The sequence below is a fragment of the Galleria mellonella genome, unplaced genomic scaffold, assembly GCF_026898425.1.
Source record: "Galleria mellonella isolate WM207_F2 unplaced genomic scaffold, CSIRO_AGI_GalMel_v1 utg172, whole genome shotgun sequence".
NCBI classification, from domain to species: Eukaryota; Metazoa; Arthropoda; class Insecta; order Lepidoptera; family Pyralidae; genus Galleria; species Galleria mellonella.
In genome coordinates, this window is record NW_026442015.1 from 6,193,103 (window position 1) to 6,206,026 (window position 12,924).

General features: G+C 31.6%; 1 protein-coding gene across 1 annotated transcript; it reads right to left on the reverse strand.

Moving 5' to 3' along the window:
• Positions 1–4,462: 4,462 nt before the first annotated feature.
• On the reverse strand, positions 4,463–8,791 carry LOC113522071 (enhancer of rudimentary homolog). The gene is made up of 3 exons (XM_026907750.3): positions 8,633–8,791; positions 8,364–8,549; positions 4,463–7,595 (listed from the first exon to the last, which is right to left on the reverse strand). Exons 1-3 carry the CDS (start codon positions 8,633–8,635, stop codon positions 7,473–7,475), a joined length of 312 nt encoding a protein of 103 aa, XP_026763551.1. The 5' UTR covers positions 8,636–8,791; the 3' UTR covers positions 4,463–7,472.
• Positions 8,792–12,924: the final 4,133 nt, after the last annotated feature.

The following is a 12,924-nucleotide window of genomic DNA, read 5'->3' on the forward strand; positions in this document are numbered from 1 at the left end:
CTTATCAATGACCTGTCTATGTTGTATAACATTACAAGTCTGATAGTTATGGAACTCGGATGGAAACTTAAGAAGTTTGAAATGAGAATGACACTCATTATAATATGAGTCGATTTGTTCTATGCCTCTGTCACCCCACAAAACATTGTTACGTTCACATTTTACTTCTTCTATCTTAGGTGGAACTACGTCTAAATTACACTCAAGAATCAGCGGAAAATGGTCTGACCAGAGTATGTCATATTATATATATATATATATATATATATATATATATATATATATATATATATATATATATATAATATAAACACAATATATATATATATATATATAGTTTGTATATATATATTAACATTATTCTTATATATATATATATATATATATATATACCGTGCGGTCGCCCGCGCAGTATTCCCTCCGTTGTATCGATCGCCGACGTTCCCGTAGAGGTAAACTCGCAATCTATGCTGCACAAATATGATAGGTCACTCGGCAACAACCACGTTTCTTGCAGGGCTATGATATCCGATCTTTTACATAATTCCCGTATCCCTTCTACAGAGCGCTTCACATTCTTACAATTGAAGGTAACAAAGTTGTAGATCCCACTATCCATAATTTTGGTGTGTAATGCCGTCAATGGAAATATGTGCGTTTCCAGTCGATTTTTTTAGTTTAAAATTAATAAACCGTCGAAAAATTATCCCTTCTGGCCATATATTCTCATCCAAAAACAACGAGACTTTGTTTTGTGCTACAAAGAATTTGAATGCATTGTAATTATAGTATTTTAATAGCCTATGAACGCCTATATTAAAATTATAGGCGTTCATAGGCTACAGTAACCGCTTACCATCAGGTGAGCCGGACGCTTGTTGGCCACCTCAGTGGTTTTAAAAAAATAAAAATCTTCACAAATTTGTTATTTATTTTATACAGATTTTATCAATTATTTTAATTAAAAAAAAAATTATACAATCCAACTGCAATGAGCTCGAATTTTAATTTAAATTAATCTTTCTAATTTCTGATTTGTATAATATAACTATAACTTTGTAAAATAATTATTAATTGATGTATTAAAAATTTATTATAGCCAATTTTAATTCATCTCTGAATTCAGTTGTAATTTAAAATATATATATATATACATATACAATTTTAACAAAATACCGAATTCTAAATATTATTATTATTTTTTTAGTAAGACGAGTATTTATTATATAAATAAAATATTAAAAATTAAATTAGAACTAAATTAATTTGGGATATCAGAGTTGAATTGAAATATATAAATATTGTACATACATATTAAACATATTACGTAGTTGATAAATATAATGTAATATTTTATCGTATTAGCAGTTTTAATCTGTGAAATGGATTACACTCGCGTGCAAAAATATTACTATTTTGTTAATTAACCATTAAAAAAATATTATATATATATATATATATATATATATATATATATATATATATATATATATATATATATATATATGTAACATAAATGTAACCTAAGTAGGTGGCTTAGGACAGTTCCTTATGGCAGTCTATGGGCAAGGCCTATGTTTAGACAGATAATGGCTGAGATAATAATGAAATGTAACCTATGTAGGCAGTAATTTTAAATCTTATTCTGCTGGTAATATTTGTAAATTTTCTATGCGGTGTAATTATATAAAAAATATTGTTCAAAAAATTGTTCATAAATTGTTTACACCATCATATCCGCCTTAAACTGTCCACTGCTGATGATAAGCTCCCCCTTGGGGTGTTTTGCCAGTAGCTGGCACGTTTGGCAGGCGGATTAACAGCCGCAGTTAGGCTTTTGAGATGTTTTAAGAGGGATGCTTCTGCCCACCTCTCGCTATCCCTTGACCTATCATAATGAAACAAAACTAAGATATACTGTCCAGGGCAGAAGTTGCAGGCCTTTAGCTGCAGTATGTATGCAGTCAGTTATGAAAGGAAATAGGGTAAGATTCAAATAGAGGCAGTCTTTTATATGATAATATAAAGGGTTTTAGCACTATTTTACTCTGCTTACCCTGCAAGAGACCAGGTGTGAGACATAAACACGTGATATAGACATGTTTTCAAATATATAGAAAATTGTATATTCCTTTTATTCTCCTTCCTTCGTCTCGTCCTTAGTCGCCTCTTACGACACCCTTGTGAAAGGAAGCGGTGGCCTATTTGTTGCCAAGACCACGCTGCCTTTAGGGAAATTATATTATTTCTACAATATAGTACAATATTTTGCACGCGAGTGTATTATTCATACATGTTACCCAATATAGAAATATATTTGTAAATAATTAAACTAGTATTAATGTGTAATTTACGTCAGATATTAAATTTTACACGTGTAAAATAGACTTAAATTTTATTGTAGCGTGTAAGGCAAGAGAAAAATATTATATTATTGATTAAAGGATTAGTCATATTTCTTCTATAAATTAGTTTAAAATGTTCTCTTTACTAGAAAGACAAGGTGGATTATAATTTTTAAAAAATTAAACTGTATTAACATAACGATATATGTGTATATATGTAATTATGAATTTATTTTCCTATAATTTTGTGTGATCGAAATAACTCAAATGGATATATTAATGGTGGTAGATGTTTCTATTACGTATTTTTTTTTTAATTTCTTTCAAATATGGAATTTATTTTTCATAATTTCTATAATGAGACGAGAAAAACTGTTTGACGTATTTTATAGTCACTAGTTTGACAAAAAGAGCCATTAGAGAAATTTTGTAATGAAAAGACAGTCGTTGAAGTTGTTACTATAAAAATATAAATGTAATTTCTCGAGAATTAGTCACAAAAATTTTTACAAGTACCTTAAATTTAGAATTATAATTTTTAACGCCACTTTGACAGAGGGCGTGGCGGTCGTTGTTGTTTTTATTCGTATTTTGAAAATCGAATAAACAAATTATGTATAAAGTACAGTTAGCAGAAAAATGTCTATACAAACGAGTCCTCAAATGTAATGTATAATAAGATGCAAAGTAGAGAAATAAAATGTACTTGGTCACTATGATCTCTTTATTACCAATTATTAATATCCCAACCGAAAAATACTGTGCCGCCCATGGCACTCCTCACACGTTACCTCTTCTTGAGGATTAAGGTGTTATAATTGATAAATTTATTTGCATCACTTCATCATCATCATCCTATCAGCCTTTAACTGCTGAACATAAGCTTCCTCCTTGGGAGTTCTTTCAGTTTGGCAGACGGATTGATTTACACCACTTAGAGCACACAAATTACAACAGACTCACATAGACATTCACAAAAAGAGAAAAAAAAAAGTAAAATTTGTAAAAGAATTTTTCTTTTCGTGTCTATGCCACAGTAACATAAAATGGCCAAAACTCAGTTTATTGCTTTGCCCTTAAAAGGGTGAAACATTGATTTATCTTTCCCTATCATGTGAGGCATGATAGATATCTCATGCCGTTAGCGGGCCACCAGTGAAGGACGATAGGTGTGAATGAAAAGGTAGGTCAGGTAGGCCACCGTGATAAATACATCTGGAATTCATCATGATAGTTACAGGGGTGGGGGGAAGAAGGACCTGACAGGGTATTTACTAACAATAGAATTGGCAGTCCATACTACTAATAATCCCTTCCCCCTAACTTAACACCAGAGGGAGACTCTACAAAAGTCGATTGCTTGGGTACCTCTGTCCCATTCGTGTTTCAACCGTAAAGCAGTTGTGTTTGCATGGCTGTGTTTCGGTTTGAAGGGTGGGACATAGCAGTGAATTGAAAAATGAACAAGCTAACGGCCCACCTGATGGAAAGTGGTAACCGTCGCCTATAGACATGAGCAGTACTATGGACATAACAGAGGATACTGTTTCGCCCATGATATCCCCTATGCGTTGCCATTCCTGAGGACTAGTGTTATTCCTCTGTACCCTGTAAATTCACACCATATCCCACCCTTCAAACCGAAACACAGCCATGCAAACACAACTGCTTCACGGCTGAAACAGTTAAATAGATAGTTAAGATAGATTATATATTATTATGTATAAATTATATGCCCTAATACGTTGTGTGGTCCGGGCATAGAATAGGCTATCCTTCTGTTCATGGGTGTCATAAGAGGCAACCTAGGGAGGGCGAGGGATGGGCAGCAGCGTCCCTCTAAAAACATCTCTAAAGTCTAAACGCTGTTGTCAATCCGCCTGCCAAGCGTGGCAACTACTGGCAAATCCCCCCAAGGGCGAGGTTTATGTTCAACAGTGGACAGTAAAAGGCTGATATGATGATAAGCCCTAATTACAAATTATTATAAAAAAATTACCTGTACATGTACATTTCAAAGGCAAAATTTCAAGGAAAAAATAAGTACGTCGATTGTTTGACGTCTGTACATTTACATACATGTAACCAGGAGATATAGTTAGAAATTAAACTAATAATTATAATTTAATCTTTATTCTTATACTTACACAGTATCTTATTAGAAAAATTAACAACAAAAAAGACAAAGGTTTTGTACGAGAAAAAAAATATATAAAAATGATACTTCTTTAACATCAATAATTTCTAAGAAGAAAACGGTTGAATTTCTTTATAAAATATAACTTACTAAAATAAATTGAATCAATTATACCACTTGAATCAGTGTTAATTTTTTAATATATTATCGAGTATAAATGAAAAAAGTACGTAATTTTTTTTTAGTTGTTCAGTACCCATAATAGTCTTGTATATCGTCGTCGACCATCTTAGTTATACACGAAGGCAAATTAGAAACGTTAAACACTAGAGGACGACATCCGTACACGAGTGGTAGTGGTAACGTACAGTTATTAAAAGAATTAGTAACTTCACGATTTTTGTACAACTACAAACTTAATGTGGAACTAGATGGCGCTGTGCTATATATTCTCTATAAGTAGGGTTGCCATCCGTCCGGGTTTCCCCGGATTTGTCCTAGTTTAGTGGGCATCCAGGGGGCGTCCGGACGGGCATAACTAACAATGTTAAAAACCTGTTGATATATCCGGGTTCAGGGCTTTAAAATCCGGGGTTTTCACACGTCTTGTTCTGGTTGCCGAATTTTAGAGATAGCAACCCTATCTTATAAGCAATATAAGTACTAATATATGTATACAGTATACCTTACAATATTTGAGTTACAAGTGAGTCAGATCCCGCAAGCGGGAGATACAACCGCCAAAACAACAAGATAGACAAAATTTATTCTTAAACGTATATAAATAAGAATGAATTTTCTCCGATAGCATTGTGTGCTAAAGCACGTCCACACTAGTAAATCTAGTTGAAAGATGAATAAATACTGATTCTCATGGTGCAATTTGTTGTAGCAAGCTAAAGAACCTTATTACACAGCACGTCTCTAATACAACAACTTTATAAATAATTATGAAAGTGTCTACCAAGTTTGGTAACAAAATAAAATTGGTTGCTATTTCCCATTACTGGAATTAAGCTTTACTGAACACATATCATTTTTTTAATGTAAAATACCCATATATTGAGATAGAGAGAACATTTCTTCGATTTTTTTTTTTACAATTTTACACAATTATTACAGATTTTGTAGTTTCATATTTGGTCAGCCGCTTTTAGCAATTTCTCTTTGAACACTTCGTTCAAATCTTACAAACTACTTTTTAGACACAGTATAGTTACTAAATCTTATTACGCGACAATGAATCAAGTTTAAACAATCACTACAATATTGCTTGTTGTGTCAGAAATTTGGCTCTGTAAATGTTCTCAACAAAGACAAATCATTAATTTGAAGAACTCACATATTTTACGTGGCTATCACTTTATAAATAAAAAGAAAAAAGAACCTAGTTATTAAGAAGGGGGCTTACTAAAACTAAAATCAAAATGAGTAAACAAATATGTCCATCTGTTTGCAGGTAAAATGTAACATTTTCTCATAAAATACAATATAAATGTATTTTTTATGTTACTTTTAAATGTTTCATGCTTTTACTTATATCAATAGTGTCAGAGAAGAGAAATTTAAAACAAATCGTATTATTTTACAATTACAGATTCTACCTCAATCGCAAATTCCCATTCAAGTCTGATCTCTATATACATAAATAATAAAACAAAATTGCTCATTTTTCAAAGTCACTGTTGTATTATTCATTTAATTGAAGTCAAAACTTTATTTAACTTGTCCATTATTTAAGCCATAGTATTATTATTATTACAATAAATTGTTTAATTTTGTGGTTGCCGTCAATCAAACAGATAGAGTTAAGTATTTTTAAAAATTAAATGAAACCAAGACAAACACTAATCAAGTTATTAAATCTACATTTAAGATATTAGATAAAAATTTTTGTAAAAGCGATCCACTCCACTATTGCCAATATGTTTTGTTTAGCGCATTGATTAGCAATCAAGATACTATTGTATGTAACCTTTTTATTATACAACTATATAGTATAGTCCATTAGGTTTAAGGTACTGTCCATGTCTATAGACCATGGTTACCACTTTCTCTCAGATGGGTCATCAGCTTTTTTGCCATTCTAAGTGTATAAAGAAAAACTTTTGAAAATTTGGAATTTAAACATTTAGATTTAGTTTATAATCAAAAAACATTCCAGATTCCAAAGTTAATCAAGTTTAGAGATTATTATTTTATGTATTTATATAATATTAGACAATTATGGCAGAGGAGCAGACATGAAAATAAAAAACGTAGTCATTGATACAATGACAAATAACGGAAAATATCTATGCTCAATGAATACAGCATAAATTATAACAATTAATTTTTAAAACAAAATTAACGTCTCTCCCTCTGAATAGCTGCTAATGTGTTTTTTATTAATTGCACTGCCCTCCACCATTGTCATTATATTATACTGGTATGTAATCTTTAACAAAATTATGGAATCTGTAATAAATATACATGCAATATATATATATATATATATATATATATATTATATGAGGTATAGGTATGGCTGGTTTATCTGTAAAGGGTGATATTTGAAACTATTGAACTCATTTTAAAGATTGTTTTCCAAATAGAAGGTTCTTACATAAACCATGGGTTATACAATTTTAATGCAAATTAGAATGGCATTGTTGACAACCAAGCTGATGGTGTGATAACTGTCACTTATTGACATGAACAGTAGTATGAAATTGTAGTTTATACTGTGACACCTATGGTACTCTATAAGTCTAGCTTTGAGTTTCACATATGTAAAAGAACAACTTTCATATTTATTTTTACAATAAATACAAAAAAGAAGTTTTTCACATTTTTATACATGAGTTTAGTTTATTTTGAACCCTGTAACAGGCTTAATATATCATAGCTAAATAATGGACAAATAGTAATAAATTAAAACGGCTAAACAAAAATAGATAAATGTTATATTATAATCAACCTCACACTAGCATAACTTACACTACCTACATTCAGTCACTCTGTCCCGCCGCCTGACGCAGTAGTATATATATTTTCTCTTTTATCCAATCCTTGTTGTATGGGGCGTATGTATTTGTTGACTTCTGGTACACTAAACAACTTAAATCCGCCAACTGTAACATTCAAATTCATTGTTTGAGTTGGCTTTTTAATGGAACTTCATATTATAAATGTAAATGTGAATTTGTTGTCATCTCTTGTCACTTAACTGCTGTTAAACAATAATTATGAAATTACTAACATGTTTAGAGTGAGGGGAAGGGATTGTTAGTAATGGGGAGGTTAGTCCCCATTGCTATCAATATACCCTATCAGATCGACCTCCATGCGGTTTCCCCTGGAAACTATTGTGACTAATTTATCACTGAATTCATAATGATGGGCTTACTAACCTGCCTTTTCATCCTCACCTATCACTTCTCACTGGTACCCCAACAGTATATACAGATAGCACAGGCGGGGTTACCATTTTGACCCATTAAAAAAAAACATGTTTAGAGGTTGTATTTTTTTAATCTACCATTCAATTCAGGAAGCATTTAATGCCCAGAGGAACTGCAAGATCAATTGCTATTTTTTTCAAATTAACAATTTTTTTTATTTGAGGGTAGGTGTTTGTTAGACATATTGAATATATTGGAAAAGATATAAATGATCAACTATCACCAAGCATGTTTGTCTTCACTTTGGCTTTTTAACCCTTTATTTACGACTAGCTCTGCTCCCGACGCCGTTCGTGTGCATTAATAAGTAAAGAGGGTACTGAAAAAAAACTAAGTGTAGTTGATTTGCTGTATTGCTGCTGATTAGCGACCTATCTTCGAGAACAACAATGATTAGTGGTCGTGTTGAATTACTTTTAACAATATAAACATACATACCTGATCAACAAAATCGAACAATTGTGAAATGTCGTAAGTGATAGTTGGTGTATTTGGATTCCGTCTTTTCAAATGCTCTTCGTAAATCTTACAAACACCTTCCATGCAGTCATTGACGCTCTCGTAATCAGAATATGTTCTAGTTTCGGGCCTCGGGCCAGGTTGCACTAATAAAATCGTATGTGACTAAAAAAGAAAAATACATAACCTATGTTACCGCCATATTTTTAAAAATGAAAGACTCGTTCACATCTTGATATATCACTTACCATTTTGTATATAAATTATAGATATTAAAATTTATTGTTTACAAGCTTTGGTAGTTCAGATATATAAATTATCAATGTTTTCGAGAAATATCTATGAAAGATCTAGGCAAACGGCACGGATAAACGATTGAAGTGACAGCGTAACAGGGTTACCAGATACTTACGAGGCTATGATTCCAAATTTATTTTAGCTAATAATAAAACTAGCCAATGTGAGTTTAACTCGCACACCAAACATTCTGTATATAATATGTAAACAGGTTTATCTTTAATCTTAACTAGTAATATAAATTCAAAAGTGAGTTTGTTTGCTACCTCATGAAATTTGGTATACAATTATTATTTGGGTGGAGAACATAAGCTATTTTTTATTCCGGTCAATGAACACATCCCAGACACTTGGATAAACTAGTATTCGCTGTGACTTTGCCCACGTATTAACAATTAAGTGAGAATTATTATAGAACCGTAAAGTTTTTATATAATATGGTTCACATATTTTGTAAAAGTAAATAAATTGAGAAATATTTTTATTTTCTTTATTATGAGATCTATGCAAATTTCAAGAATAATGCTTGAAACTTTAAAATAGACTTACTAGAACAAGATGTTTATTCTTTATTCTACACAAAACATACTGTTAATTACAATTCATTATAAACATAATGTACACAGGCGGGCTTATCTCTAATAAGAGTATTATTATGTAGTGCCTTGGATACAGATTTTTTTGAGAATTTTTTACTTTTTTTCTAGATTCTCAGTAGCCTAATAAGCAAAAGTTATCCAATCTGGCAACCTTTCAGAATAATGACATGATAAATGAAGCTTGCGTGAAAATAAGCGAAAAAAAGGCGGGAAACTCGAATAAGAACAAGCGGGTTTTTTAAATTTTTTTTATTAATTTATTAAAACTATCTCTATCAATTCTTATTATTTAATAAAATATTATATTTTCACTAAATTCAGCGACAGTAATATAATTAGCATTCATGGGGAAGCGCAGTTGTAGAAAAAGGAAAAAAAAAGATGACGATTCAGGTGATGTAGACCATGAACCTTGTAATGACAAGGATATATATTCGGAAGATACTTCTACTGACTCAGAATCTGAAATTGATAAGGCCGATAAGTATAAACCTTACTATGTCACAGATTATATTAGAAGATATCCCGAGGAATCCCCTGGGACAGAATTTGTTGTCTTTGTAGAATCCTCAGATAGTCAGAAAACCATTGGATCCAGAGACTTGCTCTCACTCTCCTCCTGTTTAAAACGATTTAATAAAGGGGTAACTTATCTTAGATCTATAAATAAATTCAAAATCGGAGTATACTTTCAAAAGCCAGACTTAGCCAATGCTTTTTTAAATAATAAAACTTTTTTAAATGACTACCATTTTAAGGCCAGTATTCCTGCTTCTTCAACAGAAGTTACAGGCGTTATTAGAAATGTACCTACAAATATATCTAATAAAAAAATATATACTATGATATCGAGTTCTAAGAAAATTATTGCTATTAAAAGAATTTTAAGAAAAAATACCTTGACTCATGGATATGTGTTACAGCCAACTCTAACCGTGACAATTACTTTTGCTGCATCTGTATTACCTGAATATCTGGATATTGGAGGTTGGCGCCACAATGTCACTCCATATATACCACCAGTTAAACAATGCTACCGGTGCTTGAGGTATGGACATTTAGCTAAATTCTGTAAGAATTCTGAGCGTTGCAGCATCTGCAAAGGTGAGCATAATTATAAAACTTGTACAACTGGAATGGAAAACGCTATTTGTGTACACTGCAATGGAAATCACACAAGTGTATCACCGCAATGCCCTGTTAAACAAAAGAAAATTGCTGAAAATAGATCTAAATTCAGACCTGCTTCTTTTGGAGATATACTTAGCACTGAAATATTTCCTAAACTGGGTAACAAACCTAAAAAAAATGTAGACCTAATTTCAATTCTAAATTCTGATAACAAGAGTTTATCACTTTTAATAGAAAGCATAATCAAACTTATTTCACTACATAACACAAAGAACACATCTATTAACACTAAAAGTGTTTTGAATGTGTTATATGATACTTTTGGTAATAGACCTATTTCACAAAATTCAATCGAGACCAATTAACTATCATACAGTGGAACGCTCAGAGCCTACTGAGCAATCGACATATTTTTACACAATTTTTAAATGAACATCATATTCACATTGCTCTCATCTCAGAAACTTGGCTAAAACCACATTACAAATTAAAAATTAAAGATTATTGTATAGAACGAAATGATTGTGGTAATAACCACAATGGAGTAGCGATTATTATACATAATAGTATTAGATATAAAAAACTTCACTCTTTTTTCGACAATTCTTTGCAAACTATAGCTATTAGTATTGAAGTTAATAATTCTTGGTATTCAGTTGCCAGTATTTACTGTCCTACCAATAGTACACCTAGTTTTACTAAAGCCAAATTTAAGTTCTTTTTGGAGTCTCTTCCTAAACCCACTATCATATCTGGAGATTTAAATGCACATCATACTATGTGGGGTTGTACCTCCACTAATACAAGAGGTAAAGACATTCTTGATTGTTTAGATGAATGTAATTTGGTACTATTAAATGATAAGCAAGTTACTACTGTTGGCTCTCATATTTGGAGACCCAATGGCCTTGATTTAACTATGGTATCCCCATCCATATCATTAAAATGCGAGTGGTCGGTTCATGATGATCCGTTAGGAAGTTATCACCTGCCGACTTTTACTAAAATAAACACAAAGAACTCTTCATCAACTCCGTCAGGTGAACAACATGCTCCTATAGATGAAGTTAATAAACTTTTGTTAAATCGTATAAACCTACGTCTCGTTAATTGGGATCTTTATTCTGAAACTGTTAATCAATTACTTTTGGATTTCGAGTATGATGTCAATGAACCCTTAAACAATTACAATAGGTTCTGTAAAATTATTTTGACAGCTGTGGAACGTTCCGTTCCACGTAGGAACTTATCAAATAGCGGTGCAAATACTTCAAAGAGGCACAAACATATTGCAGTACCTTGGTGGAATAACAGGTGTGCGACAGCTGTCAATGATAGTAAAGCGGCTTACCTTAGGTTTAAACAAAATCCAACTCTCGATAATTACATAAATTTTAAAAGAGTTCAAGCTGTTAAAAAGTTAGTAATTAAGCAAGTAAGACAACAGGGGTGGCAGGAATTTTGTTCCAAATTTAATAGATTAACACCAATTTCCACTGTTTGGCAAAATATGAGAAAACTAAATTCAAAACATCGTCAAAATCATTTTAAAGATATATCATGGGTCAATGATTTTTTACGCAAATATACTCCTGATTTTGTACACTCATCTTTTGATGACAAACAGTTTAATTCTGTTAATTCATGCCCAAAATTTCTCACTGACCCATTCTCAATTGATGAAATATCCAGTGCAGTAAAATCTAGAAAAGATACAGCTAGTGGCCTTGATCGCTTAACATACAATATGTTTCGATTGCTGAATAAAATAAACCTTACTAAACTCTTACAAATTTTTAACGATTTATGGAAGGACTGTATTATCCCACCAGAATGGAAAATGGATTGTTTGATTCCAGTAATTAAACCCGGTAAAGATCCTACAAATTTCGACTCCTATAGACCTATAACATTGACGTCCTGTGCAGGCAAATTATTCGAACAATTAATTAAACAGCGTTTAGAGTTCTTTATTGAAAGTAATAGTATATTACCATCGAATCAATTTGGTTTTCGCCGTGGATATTCAGCGCGCGAAAGTTTAGCGAACTTCTATGTCGACCTTAGTACTGCTTTGAATAACGATGAATATGTTCTATCTGTTTTTTTAGATGTCGTAGGAGCTTTTAACAATGTAAATTTAACAGTTCTATCTTCGATTTTATCCTCATTTCTTCCAATGAAACTTATCGAATGGATTTATAATTTTCTTAGTAATAGAGAAGTGTATGTTAAAGTAAATAGTAAATTAATAGGACCTAGGTTAAGCTCTAAAGGAGTATGTCAAGGTGGTATTCTAAGCCCGCTACTATATATTTTATATATCTATAAACTTAATTCAATTTTAGGAAACAGTGTGAACAACTTGCAATTTGCCGATGATTTATTAATTTATATAAAAGGAAAGAATATTATTGATATGCAATTAGTGTTAAATGAGTCATTAAAAAGACTTGAGAAATATTTTTCTCTTCTTTCCCTCGATATTAGTTTAACCAAAAGTAAAGTAGTTG

Excerpts from the sequence above, each read along its gene's own strand:
- LOC113522071 (XM_026907750.3), bottom strand. Across the intron at positions 7,596-8,363 it reads TGTTCGATTTTGTTGATCAG|TTGGCGGATTTAAGTTGTTT; the intron begins GTATGTATGTTT and ends TGAATGTTACAG.